General features: G+C 47.9%; 2 protein-coding genes across 3 annotated transcripts; one reads left to right on the top strand and one right to left on the bottom strand.

Moving 5' to 3' along the window:
• Positions 1–117: 117 nt before the first annotated feature.
• ap4s1 (adaptor related protein complex 4 subunit sigma 1) lies at positions 118–1,567 on the bottom strand. Its single transcript, XM_067243055.1, has 6 exons — positions 1,479–1,567; positions 1,116–1,262; positions 849–935; positions 637–705; positions 527–538; positions 118–389 (listed from the first exon to the last, which is right to left on the bottom strand). The coding sequence occupies exons 2-6, from the start codon at positions 1,251–1,253 to the stop codon at positions 261–263; spliced, it is 435 nt and encodes a 144-aa protein (XP_067099156.1). The 5' UTR covers positions 1,254–1,262; positions 1,479–1,567; the 3' UTR covers positions 118–260.
• A 99-nt stretch (positions 1,568–1,666) lies between these two features.
• Positions 1,667–16,045, top strand: strn3 (striatin, calmodulin binding protein 3). 2 transcript variants are annotated; one of them, XM_067243054.1, is made up of 16 exons: positions 1,667–2,111; positions 7,315–7,418; positions 7,535–7,608; positions 7,724–7,805; positions 7,939–8,115; positions 8,354–8,489; positions 8,767–8,908; positions 10,322–10,455; positions 10,601–10,776; positions 11,193–11,240; positions 11,390–11,511; positions 11,675–11,842; positions 11,952–12,092; positions 13,089–13,196; positions 13,634–13,720; positions 14,078–16,045. In XM_067243054.1, the coding sequence occupies exons 1-16, from the start codon at positions 1,854–1,856 to the stop codon at positions 14,245–14,247; spliced, it is 2,127 nt and encodes a 708-aa protein (XP_067099155.1). In that variant the 5' UTR covers positions 1,667–1,853; the 3' UTR covers positions 14,248–16,045. The 2 variants fall into 2 exon arrangements, with proteins under 2 accessions (XP_067099155.1, XP_067099154.1); XM_067243053.1 differs by having other exon boundaries at positions 1,668–2,111; positions 8,354–8,495.
• Positions 16,046–16,054: the final 9 nt, after the last annotated feature.

Raw genomic sequence — 16,054 nt, 5'->3', positions numbered from 1 at the left:
GTATATTATAAACATTTATTTAACTCAAGTTGCAGTTTGAAGTAAACAGATATTTTCAAATGTGTATGCTCCAAAAAATAATCATTAAAATGTTTGCAAAGTATAAAACGTGTCATGTCTTAGTTTTGGTTTTTATTTATAAAAAGGTAAATCATCATATATAAAAAGTAATCAATAACAGGAAATACAGTAGATCACATGAAAATGTTACAAACTATATCCACAAAATGTATTTACTTCTAGGTTTTAAAAAACAGCCGTTATGAGTCAGCCATCTTGTCCAGGGCCAGCAGAGGAGCCAGAATGCGGTTCTTGTTAGTTTCCACGATGTGGCCGTTCTGAATCATCTCATCCAGTATGATGTGCACCTTGTCCAGGTTGAACATGATCTGGGCTACAACTCAGGAAATCAATAAAGCCCCATTTTACGACACATTAGGCATATATAGACAGACAAGTTTATGGGTTAGGCTTACACGTTCCAGAGGTCCTATTTCCTCCTAATCTATTCATGTGTAAAGGATACATCCAGTTCACTCTGTTGGAAAAAGAGGAAATACAAATCAAATAAACCCAATTTATAATAATTTGCTATACAGACCAAGAACACTTAGTTGTAACAGCACCTGAACTCACCACACGACTGAAGTACTTGTCAAGAACTTCCACAAAGTTGTGGACCAGTTCATAGATGGACAGCTCATTCTGTGGAGAGATTATCCCACTAAGAAAATCGTAATTATGTATATGTGTACTGTATATTTTAAACCATACATGCTGTCACACGCAAATATGATTCATCTATGGATTCAATTGAACCTTGTGTCCTCTCCTGGACGATTTCTCACCTCTGAACCACTGATGCCGACCACTATAAACAGGGCGGCATACTGACGGTACACCAGCTTGAAATCCTTGTATTCCACAAAGGAGCACTGGAAAGGCACCAGACTAAGCACATTAGTGAAAGTACAATTTAGACCTTGAGACTTAGGTGAGGCTGCAGCAGTCAGTTTGAGAAGGCTCTGCAGTAGATTATTGTTACAGTACGTAATACAATACGTTATCCACTACCCTAACAGCTTAAAGGCCTGAATGTGCTTGAGAGAGCAGACCTCCTCTTTTTTGCGTGACAGACATCCCTTCACCACGTCAGCTTCAAGGGGCGCTCTCTTAACCACCTCCACGGCCTCGTAGTACTTGGACAGCCGGGTCTGCCCCTGTTTGTTTACCATCAGCAGGAACTTGATCATCGTGTACACCTACGGGCATAGGGGTGTGGAGGTGGGGGTTAAGTATTCGTAAACAAAACAAGGCATACAGTGTTCTTTACCGTTTACACAGAAACACCACCGCAAGCTGTAGACACTGACCAAACAGCTAAACTTAAGCTTCCACAGAATAACTCTATAGACACACGTCTAACAAAGATCACAATGTTAACGCCCACTGTGTTTCACTGCATATTTCAAACGTACATTTAGCTACTTCTGGTTGTATCGGGGTCCACTGGTTTCTTGGTCCATTTCCTAGCAAGCGCCGGACAGTAGATTGTCAAACGCATGCTCAGTAATGTCAGTCGATGACAGGAAAAAGGGTGAATAACTCCCGCCATGCAGTGCGGCCCAGTTCTCCCTCACCCCCGCAGTAAGGAGAGACATCCAGGGAAAGGAGTAATGGCGGTCGGCAAATCCGTACACTGACACCAAATCCAAAACATACCTCCAACTCATCATTGCCTGCGAGGCACTTCAGGCAGAACAACGGTCGACTTCTGACGAAAATACTGAGCTGAGACAGGGGAGGGGGACAAAATCCAACGGCAAATTGTTGGGACTTTCTCTGTCTTAAAAATGGATGAACACCCTGGCGGAGGAGTTGGAATGGCCGCCCCAAGACAGCAGCAGCAACAGCCGCAGCAAGGGAATAACAACAACGTTAATCCCCAAATCGGTGGCGGAGGAAGCGCAGTGATGGCGCTACAGCAGCAAGACGAGATGCCTCGGCCACAGCAATATACTATCCCTGGTATTCTACACTACATTCAACACGAATGGGCCCGATTTGAGATGGAGAGGGCTCATTGGGAAGTGGAGAGGGCCGAACTTCAGGTAATGTTAGCTTGCGACTGCTACGGCAGATCCGCTAAATAGCTAGCACAAGGCTAGCGCTGACCAGATCTGTCTGCGTTGTTGTGATAGCTGGATAGCTATTGTAACGCTATTTCAATGTATTTTGTTACAGATTGTAACCTACGTTTATCACATCCCACAATCATTTGACATCCTATTTCTCCTTTAGTAAGGGGACTAGACTAGCTAGTTTATCTAGCTACATGATATTAAGTAGTCTAGTTGAAGCAAGAGCTCGTGCGTTGTGATGCCATGGCTAGCCAACGCAACCATCTCTCGCCAGCTAGTTCTGCGTTTTGGATCTCTCACCCGTTCGTGGGATTAAACTCTGCGACTGTGATAGTCTGTTTGTCTATGCATTTTAGAACCAAAATATTTACACTGTATAGGGAAGATATGAAACCGAATTTAGATGACAGTCTACTAGTACTAGTCTGTGAGTGCAGCCATTTTAGTGTGGTCATTATGGCGTCGTTTTGGCTGGATAATTTTGCTAGCTAACATTAGCAACTCTCCTTAGCTTTAGCTACAGCTGTGTAAACATTCAGCGTGTTTGTAAAAATAGCTAGCTTGATAACGCGTCTTGGTTAGTTATATGTCTGTATAGCTAGCTAGCTATAACCCTCCAATGACGGTAGACTGTCAATATTTAACGACTAATTTTCTTAGCCACATTAATCCAGCTAGCAAAGATATCTGGCAAGGCCTCAGTGTCTGCCTCACGAAGCCACTAATTTTGGCAAGCAGGCCAAAGTTGCTAGCTGCTTAACATTAAGAGTATTTTAAGTCTATCACACCGTTTAGTCAGCATTGTATCTAACCCTGGTACTAGAAGTACCGTATTGTTCAAGCGACAGTTGACACATTTCAGAATACAGTGGTTGTTGCCTTAAAGTGGTTCCAGCGAGGTGTTGAAATGAAAGGGGTGGATAACACTGCTTTGTTCGAACACACCCCATGACTGAAGTGGAGGCTGGCAGGCAATGAGTGAGCCTCTGTGGATGTTTGTTAAGAGTGCCCTGTGCTGACTTGCTCAGTGACACATACCTACAGCATGACTCCACCTCTGACCATAGTGATAAAGCGGAGCTGTCAGGAGATTGGAATGGACACAAACTGTCTTAGGCATCCCCCTCATTCAAAATACAACTGGCAAACAAAGTCAACAGTCTATGAGATTCCCATTCCTTTCTTATGTAGTACTTTAATCGTTTTATGTTGTACAGGATCCTGGCAAAGTCAACAGCTTGTCACTCTTAAATGGTATTAGTTTCACTGGATGGTCTACATAAGGGGGGGGGGGGGGGGGGGGGGGGGCAGGTGACCTTGTTTTGGTTGGGCTTACTCCTTTTGGTGCCAGTACCACACCAAGCAGCTCTGTTAGTTAACCCCAATCACTTCAATGTCTTCAATGGTGTCACACCAGATCTGGAAATAGCCTAACCAGAGCCTATCTGGGTTAAATCTGTCTTTCCAGGTCACTGAGTCTGTCAGGCCGGCAATACTTGGGGCTCTTACCAGCCCTTGCTTACAGCTTCCCCACTAGTCTGGCCTCAGCCTGGAACAAGACAGGCTAATGACATCCTTCTTCCCCTTCCCTTCAGAGGGTCTAGATGTGAATGAACCTTGATGGGAATGATAAAGAATTGCTATAATTGTATGTAGGCATGTGTATTTTAATAGCTGTTGAGTAGCCCATTTTGTGAAATTTGGTGCCATACCAGCTTCCAGTGAATGGTTGATTTGTATCATACTGGAATTGGACAACGCACTCCTTGTTATCTCACTACAAACCCCTCAGTGATCATTTCTTCCGTTAGTTATGGAGTTTACAGTGGTATGTTGTATGTCATCCTTGTGCCCAGTTGAAGGAAAGAGGTTGTGAAGGTGACATAATGATGGAGAGGTGGCGAAGGGTGACATCATGACACTCAGGAACTACAGTGTTTCCTGAGGTGCTTCACTCACTCTCACTCACTCACTCTCGCACTCACTCACTCACTCACTCTCAGCCAGACAATCTTTACTGTCAGCTCTACCTTCCCTCTGCCTCTTTGTGTAGACTGAATAATTTTTATTTCTCCCTCTTTCTCTGTAATACTCCTTCTCTTTCTGCCTTTCTCACTGAGTTCTGGATCCTGGCCTAGCTGGCTGATAGTCATAAGTAGGCAGTCCCAGAATAGCTGCTGCTCCACATAGTCCACTTGGGACACTTTAAACTGTGGAAGGAAGAGCCTGGCTGGCTGTTACACACATGGGGGGCCTTCCAGTAGGGTGTTGAAAACTTGATTGTGGCGATAAAAAGACCTATACACTAGCGTATCGATGCAGAATACCTATGTCGTTCATGTCAGAGGAGGAGTAGACCAGGCAAACTGCTTTTCTAGTAACTTGTGTACCAAGAATAGGTGTAGTCCTGAAGCATGATACGTGTACCTTTTGGCGTGGAGAATGATCGTGTGATTGATTGGTCTCTAGGTCTGAGTGAGTCAGCGATTATTTGCGTCTCCATTAGGAAGGAGGCAGCTGTTAGGAGGAATGCTGCAAGGAGTTAGTTGTAACCATCATGGCTTCTCCTGCTCTCACAGCCCATAATATCCCTGTGTCAGTGCTGGTTTGGTCTGTGAGCTCACTGTGTCTCCACACTGGCCAGTAGGATTAGAGCCCAGTGCTGATTGCCCATGACCTCACCATGGATGCACATCAGCTCCACGCGTGAGGCTCTAAGTGCATACCTTGCGTACCTTGCCAAGAGAACAAATTCAACCTCTCTACCATATCGTCGTTTTTCACACTGTTGTTTTGCTGGTCACGGCCAGTTACATGGAAATGGCAGGTATGCATGTGTCTGATCTGTCACAGCCCACTGCAGCCTGTAGACTCAGTCTCCCAGGGCAGATCTTGTAGCAGACAGCCGTACACATGTAGCCCATGTTATATGGAACCCCAATACCTTGTTACCACAGCAACTGTGTGTTAAACTGACCTTAAAGGGGTGTGTTTCCATTTTCCTGTAAGGGAGAGCTGTAACTTGAGGATCCTGCAGCAGACCTGGTAACAGACAGACTGGCTGTGTGGTAGGGTGGGGCACAGGTGGCAGGGTAGGGCACAGGTGGCAGGGTAGGGCACAGGTGGCAGGGTAGGGCACAGGTGGCAGGGTAGGGCACAGGTGGCAGGGTAGGGCACAGGTGGCAGGGTAGGGCACAGGTGGCAGGGTAGGTACCCTTCTTTTATGTTATTTTTTTTAGGTTCTGCTTATTGGTTTCTATGTTACAAATCTGCAAGGACTTGTGGCTACCTGCCTGGGCCTGTTTTAGATAACCATGTCACACATCAACGCACAAGACATTTGATTACACATTACAACAACAGCGTAAAAGACAGACGGTTAACGGTCGAAAGTGTGGTTTCAATGTAACACGGAAATCGACAACAATTGTTTCACCAACTCAAGACATCGAGTCAATTATTTACTTATAGGAGAGCTGACATTACTTGTAGCTGTTTTGGCCGATGGTAGTCCGGCTGTTTAGCTGCCAAGCTAACCTCAGGGTAACTCAGCATTCTGATCCATTAGGTTAGATCTGTAAAATCACCTCAGCCCAAAAGAAGGTATTCAAAGCTATTTCATACACATTTATTTTAAATGGTGTTACTTGTTTACTCATTTATAACAAGTCAGTAAGACTTATTTAGTGAACTAAAAACTTCCCAACTGCCTTGCCAAATTGTTTTAGGCTGCATCATAGTGAGGGCAAGAATGTGTGCCTAGCTACAGAGAGAGAAACATGGATCATGGCATTTCTCATTTTTCTTCCATTGCTGCTTAGGCATTCTGAATGTTCCGAATAAATACATTTTTTTGTTACCTAAACATTTGTCCTCTATTTTTCACCTTTTTGGAACCGAAATTAGGAATCGAACAGAACCAAAACGAATAAGCAGAACCAGAATCTATCATATTAAAACGATGCCCAACAATACTAGCAGTTTAGGGCTATGGGGTTAGGGTAGTAGGCTAGGGGGAGCTGCGTTAGGGTAGCAAGATAGCGCCAGTGAGAAGACCGAGGGATTAGGCTGGCACAGAAGGGCTAGGACAAATGTAGAAAAGGGGCCATTGGGCCCCTGGTTGGCTGAGCTGGTTTCCAGAGTGTCCACAGCTCAGAGACAGATGGAGACAGCTGTTGTGGTCTCCTCCCTCTCGTCCCCCCCTGCTGTCTCCTCCTATGTACCTCCTGTGAGAGAAGGCATCTACATGCACCGAGCTACGCAGGTCCTGCAAACAAGCTGTTTGCTCTGGAGAGGAAGTCGGTTCTACTTGAGGGCCCTCTAAATGAGTATGTAGGTGACTGGATGGTTCAGCTCCAGTGTTAGACCCATGTCTAACACTGGGGGGGGTCTCCAGTGTTAGACCCCCCCCCCCCCCTCCCTCGTACTGTCTCCTGTTCCTCCCAGGTCCTGAAGCAGAGGAGCCGTCAGCGGCCTGTTATGTAAGACTGGGAGGGGCTCAGACCTAGAGTCACTGTGTCAGGGCACCCCACTTTCCCAGTTTCCATGACTACACCGCCTGAGTCAACCCCCAGTTTACCTGACAACAGCCTGGTCGCCATGGCACCATGGCAGCTTTCCTTTGAGTGTAGCGGGGCATCTAAAAATACCCCCTGCCTGCCATTACCCTGCCTTCCTGCTACAGTACCCTGCCTGGTGGCCTTCTAACAGTGTTGGGTTACACTGCCAGCTGCTCAGGAGCCCCATAGAGCACAGGGGAAGGGAGGGGGGGGGGTCAGAGGCAGAGGCAGATAGAGCTACCACAGGGCGATGGTACTGCAGAAGTTCAACACAATGCCCCCCCAGTGCTGCCCTGCATGACCCTTCCCCATAGCTGCGTGGTGGTCCTACCACCCTGGTGGTGAATAGCAGAACCAGTGTTGGTAGCCTTCTAGTGTGGTTCATCAGTTTCTGCCTGAGTTCTGTCACACACTGATCCTTACTTGCTATACGGCAGCGGGCCATTTGTGGCTCGGGTGTCCCATTCAGAAGTGATTGGGCCGATTGGTCTTGGTATCACACAGGGAGAGTCATCTGACACCGTAAGGCAGGTGATGTTCACTCATCTCCTAACCCTCTCTCGTCTTTCTCTCCCCCTCCCTGTTTCCTCTCCCCCTGTCCTTCTCTCCTCCAGGCCCGGATAGCATTCCTTCAAGGCGAAAGGAAAGGTCAAGAAAATCTAAAGAATGATCTAGTTAGAAGAATAAAAATGTTAGAGTATGCATTAAAGCAAGAAAGGTAAGTTGGTGACATGAACTTCATTTTTTGTCGTGGATGACAGAATGGAAACTGCTGTTGTCAGATATAGCATCATTATCTATTCTCATGATATTACATTTGTCACTTTCTTTCAGAGCAAAATACCACAAGTTAAAATATGGAACAGAGTTGAACCAAGGCGAGGTGAAGATGCCAAGCTTTGAATCAGGTACTGTAGACCTACACTAAAACCAGAATGGAGAGACCATCCTTTTAGAGACCATTTATGTCTACTCATTTTAAGGCTGTTTCATGGTGGTTTTGTCGTGTGTGTGATCCTTTAGAAGACACCAAAGACACAGAAGTCCCTGCCGTCCCTCAGAACAGCCAGCTCACTTGGAAACAGGGACGACAACTCCTCAGACAGTGAGTACACACACACAAACACACACACACAGCGAGCATTCAACTACAATATGGATAACTCTTTCAGAGATCATATGAGTATTTGCACCTCAACATGTCATGTTATTATTGCCCCTCGTCCCTGCCCCCCCAGGTACCTTCAGGAAGTAGGCTACACGGACACGATACTGGACGTGCGGTCCCAGAGGGTGCGGTCCTTACTGGGCCTGGCGGGCTCCGAGCAGAACGGCTCGGTGGAAACCAAGAACCTGGAACAGATCCTGAACGGAGGGGAGTCGCCCACCAAGAGAAAGGGACAGGACCTGAAAAGGTGCTGTAGATCCTGATGAGTACTAGCTAGCATGTTTACCCAGACTGGAAAATGCATTAGGAGAATCTAAAAAACCCTAACTGACGTACACAGTTTTAGCCGAAAAATTGCTTTTCTGATTTGAAACTGGCCAACATCACCTCACTAGATGAGTCGTCTGAGATCATAGCTAACTGTATCCTAGCTAATAGTTTCTGGCACCAAGAAAGCCAGTCATAATGTCCAATTCTGTCACCAGGAGCCCCGGGGACGTCCTCGAGACGTTTAACTTCCTGGAGAATGCCGACGACAGCGACGAAGAGGAGGACGAAGAGGGAGACCTGATGGAGGAGGAGTCAGACAGGACAATCAAACACAGGATAAAGAAACACAAGGTCAAGGTGATGATGAAAACACACACACATCCACGCACAGGAGATTAGGCCGGACGAGATGTATGAGAAAAAGCCGTTGAAAGTACTCGCTAACCAACAGGAAGTTAGACTAACGAATGTGTTTGTTCTTCTCCATTTGGTCTTTCTTCTTCCTCTCCTTCTCTCTCTCAACCCCTCCACTGTATCCATCTCTCTCTCTCTCTCTCTCTCTCTCTCTCTCTCTCTCTCTCTCTCTGTCTCTCTGTCTCTCTGTCTCTGTTCTTCCTCTGCGCTCCAGGTTGGTAACGAAGGCCTGGCGTCTGACCTTCCAGAAGACCCCGACACCGAGGAGGCTCTGAAGGAGTTTGACTTCCTGGTGGGCGCTGAGGATGGCGAGGGGGCGGGGGAGGCCCGCAGCTCTGGAGACGGGACCGAGTGGGGTAAGAAGAGGAGGCTGTCTGTGTGTGTGTCTTTGCCTTCCTAGGGAGGAGCTAGATGTTTGAGCATGGAGGCCCTGTGCTGCAGAGTGTGTTAGTGGAGCAGGGCCCTGCGCTGTGGAGTGTGTTAGTGTAGCAGGGCCCTGTGCTGTGGAGTGTGTTAGTGTAGCAGGGCCCTGTGCTGCAGAGTGTGTTAGTGTAGCAGGGCCCTGCGCTGTGGAGTGTGTTAGTGTAGCAGGGCCCTGTGCTGTGGAGTGTGTTAGTGTAGCAGGGCCTGTGCTGTGGAGTGTGTTAGTGTAGCAGGGCCCTGTGCTGCAGAGTGTGTTAGTGTAGCAGGGCCCTGTGCTGTGGAGTGTGTTAGTGTAGCAGGGCCCTGTGCTGTGGAGTGTGTTAGTGTAGCAGGGCCTGTGCTGTGGAGTGTGTTAGTGTAGCAGGGCCTGTGCTGTGGAGTGTGTTAGTGTAGCAGGGCCCTGTGCTGCGGAGTGTGTTAGTGTAGCAGGGCCCTGTGCTGTGGAGTGTGTTAGTGTAGCAGGGCCCTGTGCTGCAGAGTGTGTTAGTGTAGCAGGGCCCTGTGCTGTGGAGTGTGTTAGTGTAGCAGGGCCCTGCGCTGTGGAGTGTGTTAGTGTAGCAGGGCCCTGTGCTGCAGAGTGTGTTAGTGTAGCAGGGCCCTGTGCTGTGGAGTGTGTTAGTGTAGCAGGGCCCTGTGCTGTGGAGTGTGTTAGTGTAGCAGGGCCCTGTGCTGTGGAGTGTGTTAGTGTAGCAGGGCCCTGTGCTGCAGAGTGTGTTAGTGTAGCAGGGCCCTGTGCTGCAGAGTGTGTTAGTGTAGCAGGGCCCTGTGCTGCAGAGTGTGTTAGTGTAGCAGGGCCCTGTGCTGCAGAGTGTGTTAGTGTAGCAGGGCCCTGTGCTGCAGAGTGTGTTAGTGTAGCAGGGCCCTGTGCTGTGGAATCTCTGTAAAGGAGCCAGAGCTGTGTCAGCATTCCTTCTCCCTGCTGCATGGGATATTCTGAGCACACACGTACACACATATACATACACACGCGTGCGCACACACACACACACAGTCACTGGCCTGTAGGGCACACGCCACCCTCAGCCGAAGTTGCTCAACTGTTTACCAGTCCCCTCATGTCCAAAATGTGTGTCATGTAGAAATAGAGTATATGTGAGGATGTCTGTCTAACGTGGTTGTAGTAGTTTTTAGGTTCTTTATTGATCCCAAAGAGGGAACTGCAGTGTTGCAGCTGGCAAGAAGAGGAAATGGCAAAAAAACAGAATATACAAAATGCAGATATACAAACACCAAATATAGACCTAATGTTGTGTGAGCATTCTGTGTTCAGGCGCCTACATGTGCCATGTTGTTTACCTAGTCCTATCTCTCTCTGTCTGTGTGTGTGTGTGTGTCCGTATGTTTAGCGGAGCCTCTGCCCTTCTCAGGGGGGGGTAAGTCTTTCATCATGGGCTCTGACGAGGCGCTGGAGAGCGTCCTGGGGCTGGGTGACCTTGCTGACCTCACCGTCTCCAACGATGAGGCCGACTACAGTTATGATGTGAGGGCTCATGCACGTAAATACACACACACACACACACACACAGGCCATCCAGCATTTTCCAATCCCATCATGGACAACACCTGTCTCCAGTTCTCCATCCACACACTAACCATCTGCCTTCATCCCTCTCTGCCTCTCCCAGCTGCCGGCCAACAAGGACTCGTTCAGGAAGACGTGGAACCCCAAGTACACGCTGCGGAGCCACTTTGACGGCGTCCGCGCCCTGGCCTTCCACCCTGTGGAGCCCGTGCTGGTCACCGTGTCTGAGGACCACACCCTCAAACTGTGGAACCTGCAGAAGACCGTCCCTGCCAAAAAGCAAGTGGTTCACCCTCAGATGAGACGCTGTTCGCTTATTTACGCTTTCATGACTCGTGTTCTACAACTGTAATACACGTGTTACTGACTGGACGTGACAGGCTAACTCATTTACATTTAGTCATTTAGCAGACGCTCTTATCCAGAGTGACTTACTGTAAGTACAGGGACATTCCCCAGAGGCAAGTAGGGTGACGTGCCTTGCCCAAGGACACAACGTCATTAGCACGGCCGGGAATCAAACCAGCAACCTTCTGATTACTAGCCCAATTCCCTAACCGCTCAGCCACCTGACTCCACGGACAGGGACCTGGTAGCTGGCAGGGACATTCAGGCATGGTTGGCTCATCTGAAGTGGACAGCGTGGTGTGTGGTGGAGAACCTTTGCTAACTGTTCTGTGGTCTCTGTTCTGTAGAAGTGCCTCTTTCGACGTGGAGCCCATCTATACATTCAGAGCCCATGTGTAAGTACAGCCATACTACCAACTTCTCAGGCTATACAATGCTGTCTAATACATAATCCAGTATTATTTAAGACCCGTTTAATACCCATTTATGGTGTGTGTGTGTGTGTGTGTGAGAGATACTAAGTCCTCTCTCCTCTCCTCTCCAGCGGCCCTGTTCTGTCATTGGCTATGAGCTCCAGTGGTGAGCAGTGCTACAGTGGAGGAATCGACTCCACCATCCAGTGGTGGAATATCCCAAGCTCCAATGTAGACCCCTACGATACGTACGGTAAGAACACACACAGGAAGACCAGCTGTTTCCCTCTGGGACTGAAGAATACAGAGCCAGAGCATGTTTCCTGAGTGGTCTCTGTCACAGCCTGACCTCTCCTCTTCCTGACCCCTCCTTTTCCTCCTCCTGCCCCCTCCTCTTCCTCCTCCTGCCCCCCCAGATCCCAGTGTGCTGGCAGGCTCGTGGCTGGGCCACACGGACGCCGTGTGGGGGCTGGCCTACAGTGGCATCAAGAACCGGCTGCTGTCCTGTTCTGCCGACGGAACCGTCAAGCTGTGGAACCCCCAGGAGAAGAACCCCTGTGTCAGCACTTACAACTCAGACATGGGTGAGAGAGGAGCAGCTAGCCTGCCCTGGTCTGCCAGAGCGTGTTAACGATGTGAATGCAGTGTTCCCCTTGACAGCGTTGTAGTAACGTTCTCCCGTCTGGCCCTAAGAACACGGCATCCCCACGTCGGTGGACTTCAACGGCTGCGACCCCGCCCACATGGTGGCGTCCTTCAACACGGGGAAGGTGGTGGTGTATGACCTGGAGACGTCCCAGCCCACCGTGGTGCTGCCTGGCCAGGGGGAGAGCAGTGAGTCTCACACACACACACACACACACACACACACACACAGCCCACCGTGGTGCTTCCAGGCCAGGGGGAGAGCAGTGAGTCTCACACACACACACACACACACAGCCCACCGTGGTGCTTCCAGGCCAGGGGGAGAGCAGTGAGTCTCACACACACACACACACACAGCCCACCGTGGTGCTTCCAGGCCAGGGGGAGAGCAGTGAGTCTCTCACACACACACACACACACACACACAGCCCACCGTGGTGCTTCCAGGCCAGGGGGAGAGCAGTGAGTCTCACACTAAATTTCATTTAGTCAGGTCTAAAAAAGGTTTTACCCTCGTTCATTTCCAGAACCGCTGGCCGCAGAAAGTTATGACAAAGTAGCAGAAAAAAAAAAAGTATTGAGTCGCAGCCTACAAAGCGGAGCTCTACAAACGAAACCAGCAGAACGCTGCCCTCAGAACGTTGGTTCGGTGTAGTTCTTTCTGGGGGATATTGGTGTTGGTATATGTACACGGTGATAAAACTACAAATCCTGTTATAAATTCAATACCTGCCCGCGAAATATGTCTGCGCTTCCTCAGAGTTTGTTAAAGTTCGGCTACGTGTGGAAAATGGGAAAGTGTACTTTCAACGAGACATGGCTAGATCACAGCGATTTCCACTGTTGGTTACAAGCGGTACCCAACTCCAGGTTCAAGGCTCGCTGCAAACTTTGCCCAAAAAATATTCAAAAATGACTAATATGATTATCTGTAAATTAAATTTATGCTTTTTCAATGACTGAATTCATTGAAATAAAATGTTTTTTTCAGAATTTCTTTGATTTGAATATTTTTTGGGGTAATGCGTCGTGTTGGTCTTAAATTTCTATCTTTATGGTCTTAAAATGTCTTAAAAAGGTCTTAAATTTGACTTACTGAAACCTGCAAGAACCCTGTCTGTGTCTTGTGATGGTTCTGTCTGTGCTCCAAGCTGACCTGCTGTTGTGGTGTCTCTGTTCCAGCTCTGCCAGCTGCCAACCACATCAACAAGGTCGTGAGCCACCCCACCCTGCCTGTCACCATTTCCGCTCACGAGGACAGAAACATCAAATTCTTCGACAACAAATCAGGTAGCTGTAGCTGGCTGGAGGATTAGCCTCATGACTGTCTGCCTGGTCTGTGATGATATTTATGATGGCTGCTATATATGATCATGATCACCTTGGACTATTGTTTTGTTTATTTCATGTTGTTTTAATGTGTCTCTGTACCACAAATGGTCTCCCAGAGGACATGTATGTTTTCTTTTTTTTCTTTTTTTTCTTTTTTTTTGTCATTTAGCAGACGCTCTTATGCAGAGTGACTTACAGTAAGTACAGGGACATTCCCCCCCGAGGCAAGTAGGGTGAAGTGCCTTGCCCAAGGACACAACGTCATTTGACACGGCCGGGAATCGAACTGACAACCTTCAGATTACTAGCCCGCTTCCCTCACCGCTCAGCCACCTGACTCTTTTCTAGTCTATGGGTGTGCTCTGACTGTAGCCGTTGCCATGTGTCTCCTGCAGGTAAGGTGATCCATGCGATGGTGGCCCATCTGGATGCAGTGACCAGTCTGGCTGTGGACCCCAACGGAATCTACCTGATGTCTGGAAGTAAGTCCTGCACCTCACCAACTGGCCTCCCCCCTGGAACATCCGCCTAGCGAGCTAATGCTAACTCTGGGACCTGCCCAGCAACCTGCTAGTGCTAATTCTGGGACCAGCCCATCAGTTTAGCTAGCTAGCTAATGCTAACTCTGGGACCTGCCCAGCAACCTGCTAGTGCTAATTCTGGGACCAGCCCATCAGCTTAGCTAGCTAGCGCTAACACTGGGACCAGCTCATCAGCCTAGCTAGCTAATGCTAACACTGGAACTGGTCACTCATATCCAGCACAGAACAGGTCAATCATAACAGCACAGAACTGTCAGTAATCTGCTTGTTTCTGTCTTACTCTCCCCCCTCCCCCAGGTCATGACTGCTCCATCCGTCTGTGGAACCTGGACAGCAAGACGTGCGTCCAGGAGATCACAGCTCACAGGAAAAAGTCGGAGGAGTCCATCTATGACGTAGCCTTCCACCCCTCCAAGGCCTACATCGCTAGCGCTGGGGCAGATGCCCTTGCCAAGGTCTTTGTCTAGGAAGAGGGAGCCCCCTAGCTGTCTGGAGGGGAACAGAGGGAGCGAGAGAGATGGGGGGGTGGACGAACCCACAGCCTGGTGAAGACTGACATACTGACTGAAAGTAGCCTGTTTGACCTGGTGATTACACTACATTGAAACTGCCACCCCAACTCCCCCTCACCCTGCCGGACTCACCCGCAGTGCCAAGGAGACTCAACGCCAGGGGAGAGGAGCGGAGAGGAGCAGAGAGGAGCTGAGCGCCCCTCAAGTTTAATCTGTTTTCAGACTAAAGTAACCTGTAACTGTAATTTACTGTAAGTTGAAACTGGGTAGAGACCCAGTGTGTGTGTGTGTGTGTAGCCGTCTGCCTGGGTTTGAGCTGAGGTGACATCTGTTCTGTCGGTATGTGGCAGTGACTTCTGTATGGCTGTCACAGCCATAAGTGGGTGGAGTCGCAAGGTGAAGGACAGCCCCTGGTGGGCCAATAGGATTCCTACTTCAATTCAGAAACCCCCGCCCCCTCAACATCTATGTAGCGTGAAAAATAAGTCAGTCAACTTCATACTCTAGTGTTAGTTACATATTGACATTTTGTGTAAAAAAAAAAATATATATATATATATAGTTTTTATAATCCTTTTTATATAAATAGGTCGGTCATAACAGCACTGAAGAAGTCAAAAAGAAAAGAACAAAGGGAATACTTTATTCCCTTCTGATCCCTCCATCACAACGTCCCCTTCCCCGCCACTGAAGTGGTGCGTGGGGCGTAACAGTCTACGACGGCGTCCTTTCCTTTAGACCCACCTCTTCTCCCATGATGGGTAAGAACCTGGCCGGTGAAGGCAGACCCCTGTAGGCCTCCTCAGCCCCACCCCCTCCCCCAGTGATCAGACCGGCTCTGAGAAGGACAGGGAGCCACCTGAGACTATTAAAGCGCAGCCCAGGTGAATCCTACACCCCCACTGCTGTAGGCTCGCCCATAGCTTTGCCACCATAGAGATATACGCATAAGGATCTCTGTATGCCACTGCCTGCCCACAGGAATGAAGACCAGGACTGTCCTGGTCCACGAGAGAGAGCTCCTCTGTTAGATAATTAAACTGCAGCATCCTATCACTATGTGATATTTTTGTACACCTTATTGTAATGAGTTTATTTATCACAGGTTTTAGACATCAAATAGCTATTTATTTCACTTCCTGGTTAGTTGAGTCTTTTGGGTATGGTCAGAGGAGGGCTCTTGCAGACCCTGCCCTCTTCAGTCTAACTGAACAGTAATCTTGAACAGTTGGCAGCTGGGTTGGTAGAAGAACAATTTTAAAATACAACCTCTTGTCTGACTGAGGACTGGCCTCATCCTGCTAAATTAGTGCTTTAAAGCATGGGGAATAACTTCTAAGTTCTTTTATTCCATGTATTGTTTTTTTTGTTGTTTTTTTTGTTGTTTTTTTTTAAGTGAAGGGAGTACGATGGCAATCAGAAGATGAAATTGATTAAAAATCTTATTTTTTGTTGCTTAGACTTCTCCCTCCTTTTATCCTGTAAAACTTATTTTATTTTCAAAACATGCTACAATTTATGGTGTAACTAAAGACTTTTTGTTTGTATAATGCATGATTAATACAATAAAGTATTTTTTCTAGTCTTCCAAAAAAAGTTTAAAAAAAATTCTGATCAGTTTGCGAGTTTTGTAAGGGTTTTGATTTACAAACTATGAATCAGCTGATTTTAAAGATTGTACCACATAGCAAAATACAACTGTTGAAAAGTAATGTATATAAAATGTCTATAATAAATATTAAATGGTGTACCTGTAGAACGC

This window comes from Osmerus mordax, chromosome 9 (assembly GCF_038355195.1).
Source record: "Osmerus mordax isolate fOsmMor3 chromosome 9, fOsmMor3.pri, whole genome shotgun sequence".
NCBI classification, from domain to species: Eukaryota; Metazoa; Chordata; class Actinopteri; order Osmeriformes; family Osmeridae; genus Osmerus; species Osmerus mordax.
Note: the sequence above shows the minus strand (reverse complement) of the source record. Positions and strands in the feature narration are given on the sequence as shown.

Bases quoted from the DNA above. Each gene is read 5' to 3' on its own strand.
- ap4s1 (XM_067243055.1), bottom strand. From the start codon at position 1,253: ATGATCAAGTTCCTGCTGATGGTAAACAAACAGGGGCAGACCCGGCTG. The intron at 936-1,115 runs GTCTGCTCTCTC...GTGCCTTTCCAG, and splicing joins TGTCACGCAAAAAAGAGGAG to TGCTCCTTTGTGGAATACAA. The intron at 706-848 runs GTGAGAAATCGT...ATCTCTCCACAG, and splicing joins TCGGCATCAGTGGTTCAGAG to AATGAGCTGTCCATCTATGA.
- strn3 (XM_067243053.1), top strand. From the start codon at position 1,854: ATGGATGAACACCCTGGCGGAGGAGTTGGAATGGCCGCCCCAAGACAG. The intron at 2,112-7,314 runs GTAATGTTAGCT...TCTCTCCTCCAG, and splicing joins TGGAGAGGGCCGAACTTCAG to GCCCGGATAGCATTCCTTCA. The intron at 11,241-11,389 runs GTAAGTACAGCC...TCTCCTCTCCAG, and splicing joins TATACATTCAGAGCCCATGT to CGGCCCTGTTCTGTCATTGG.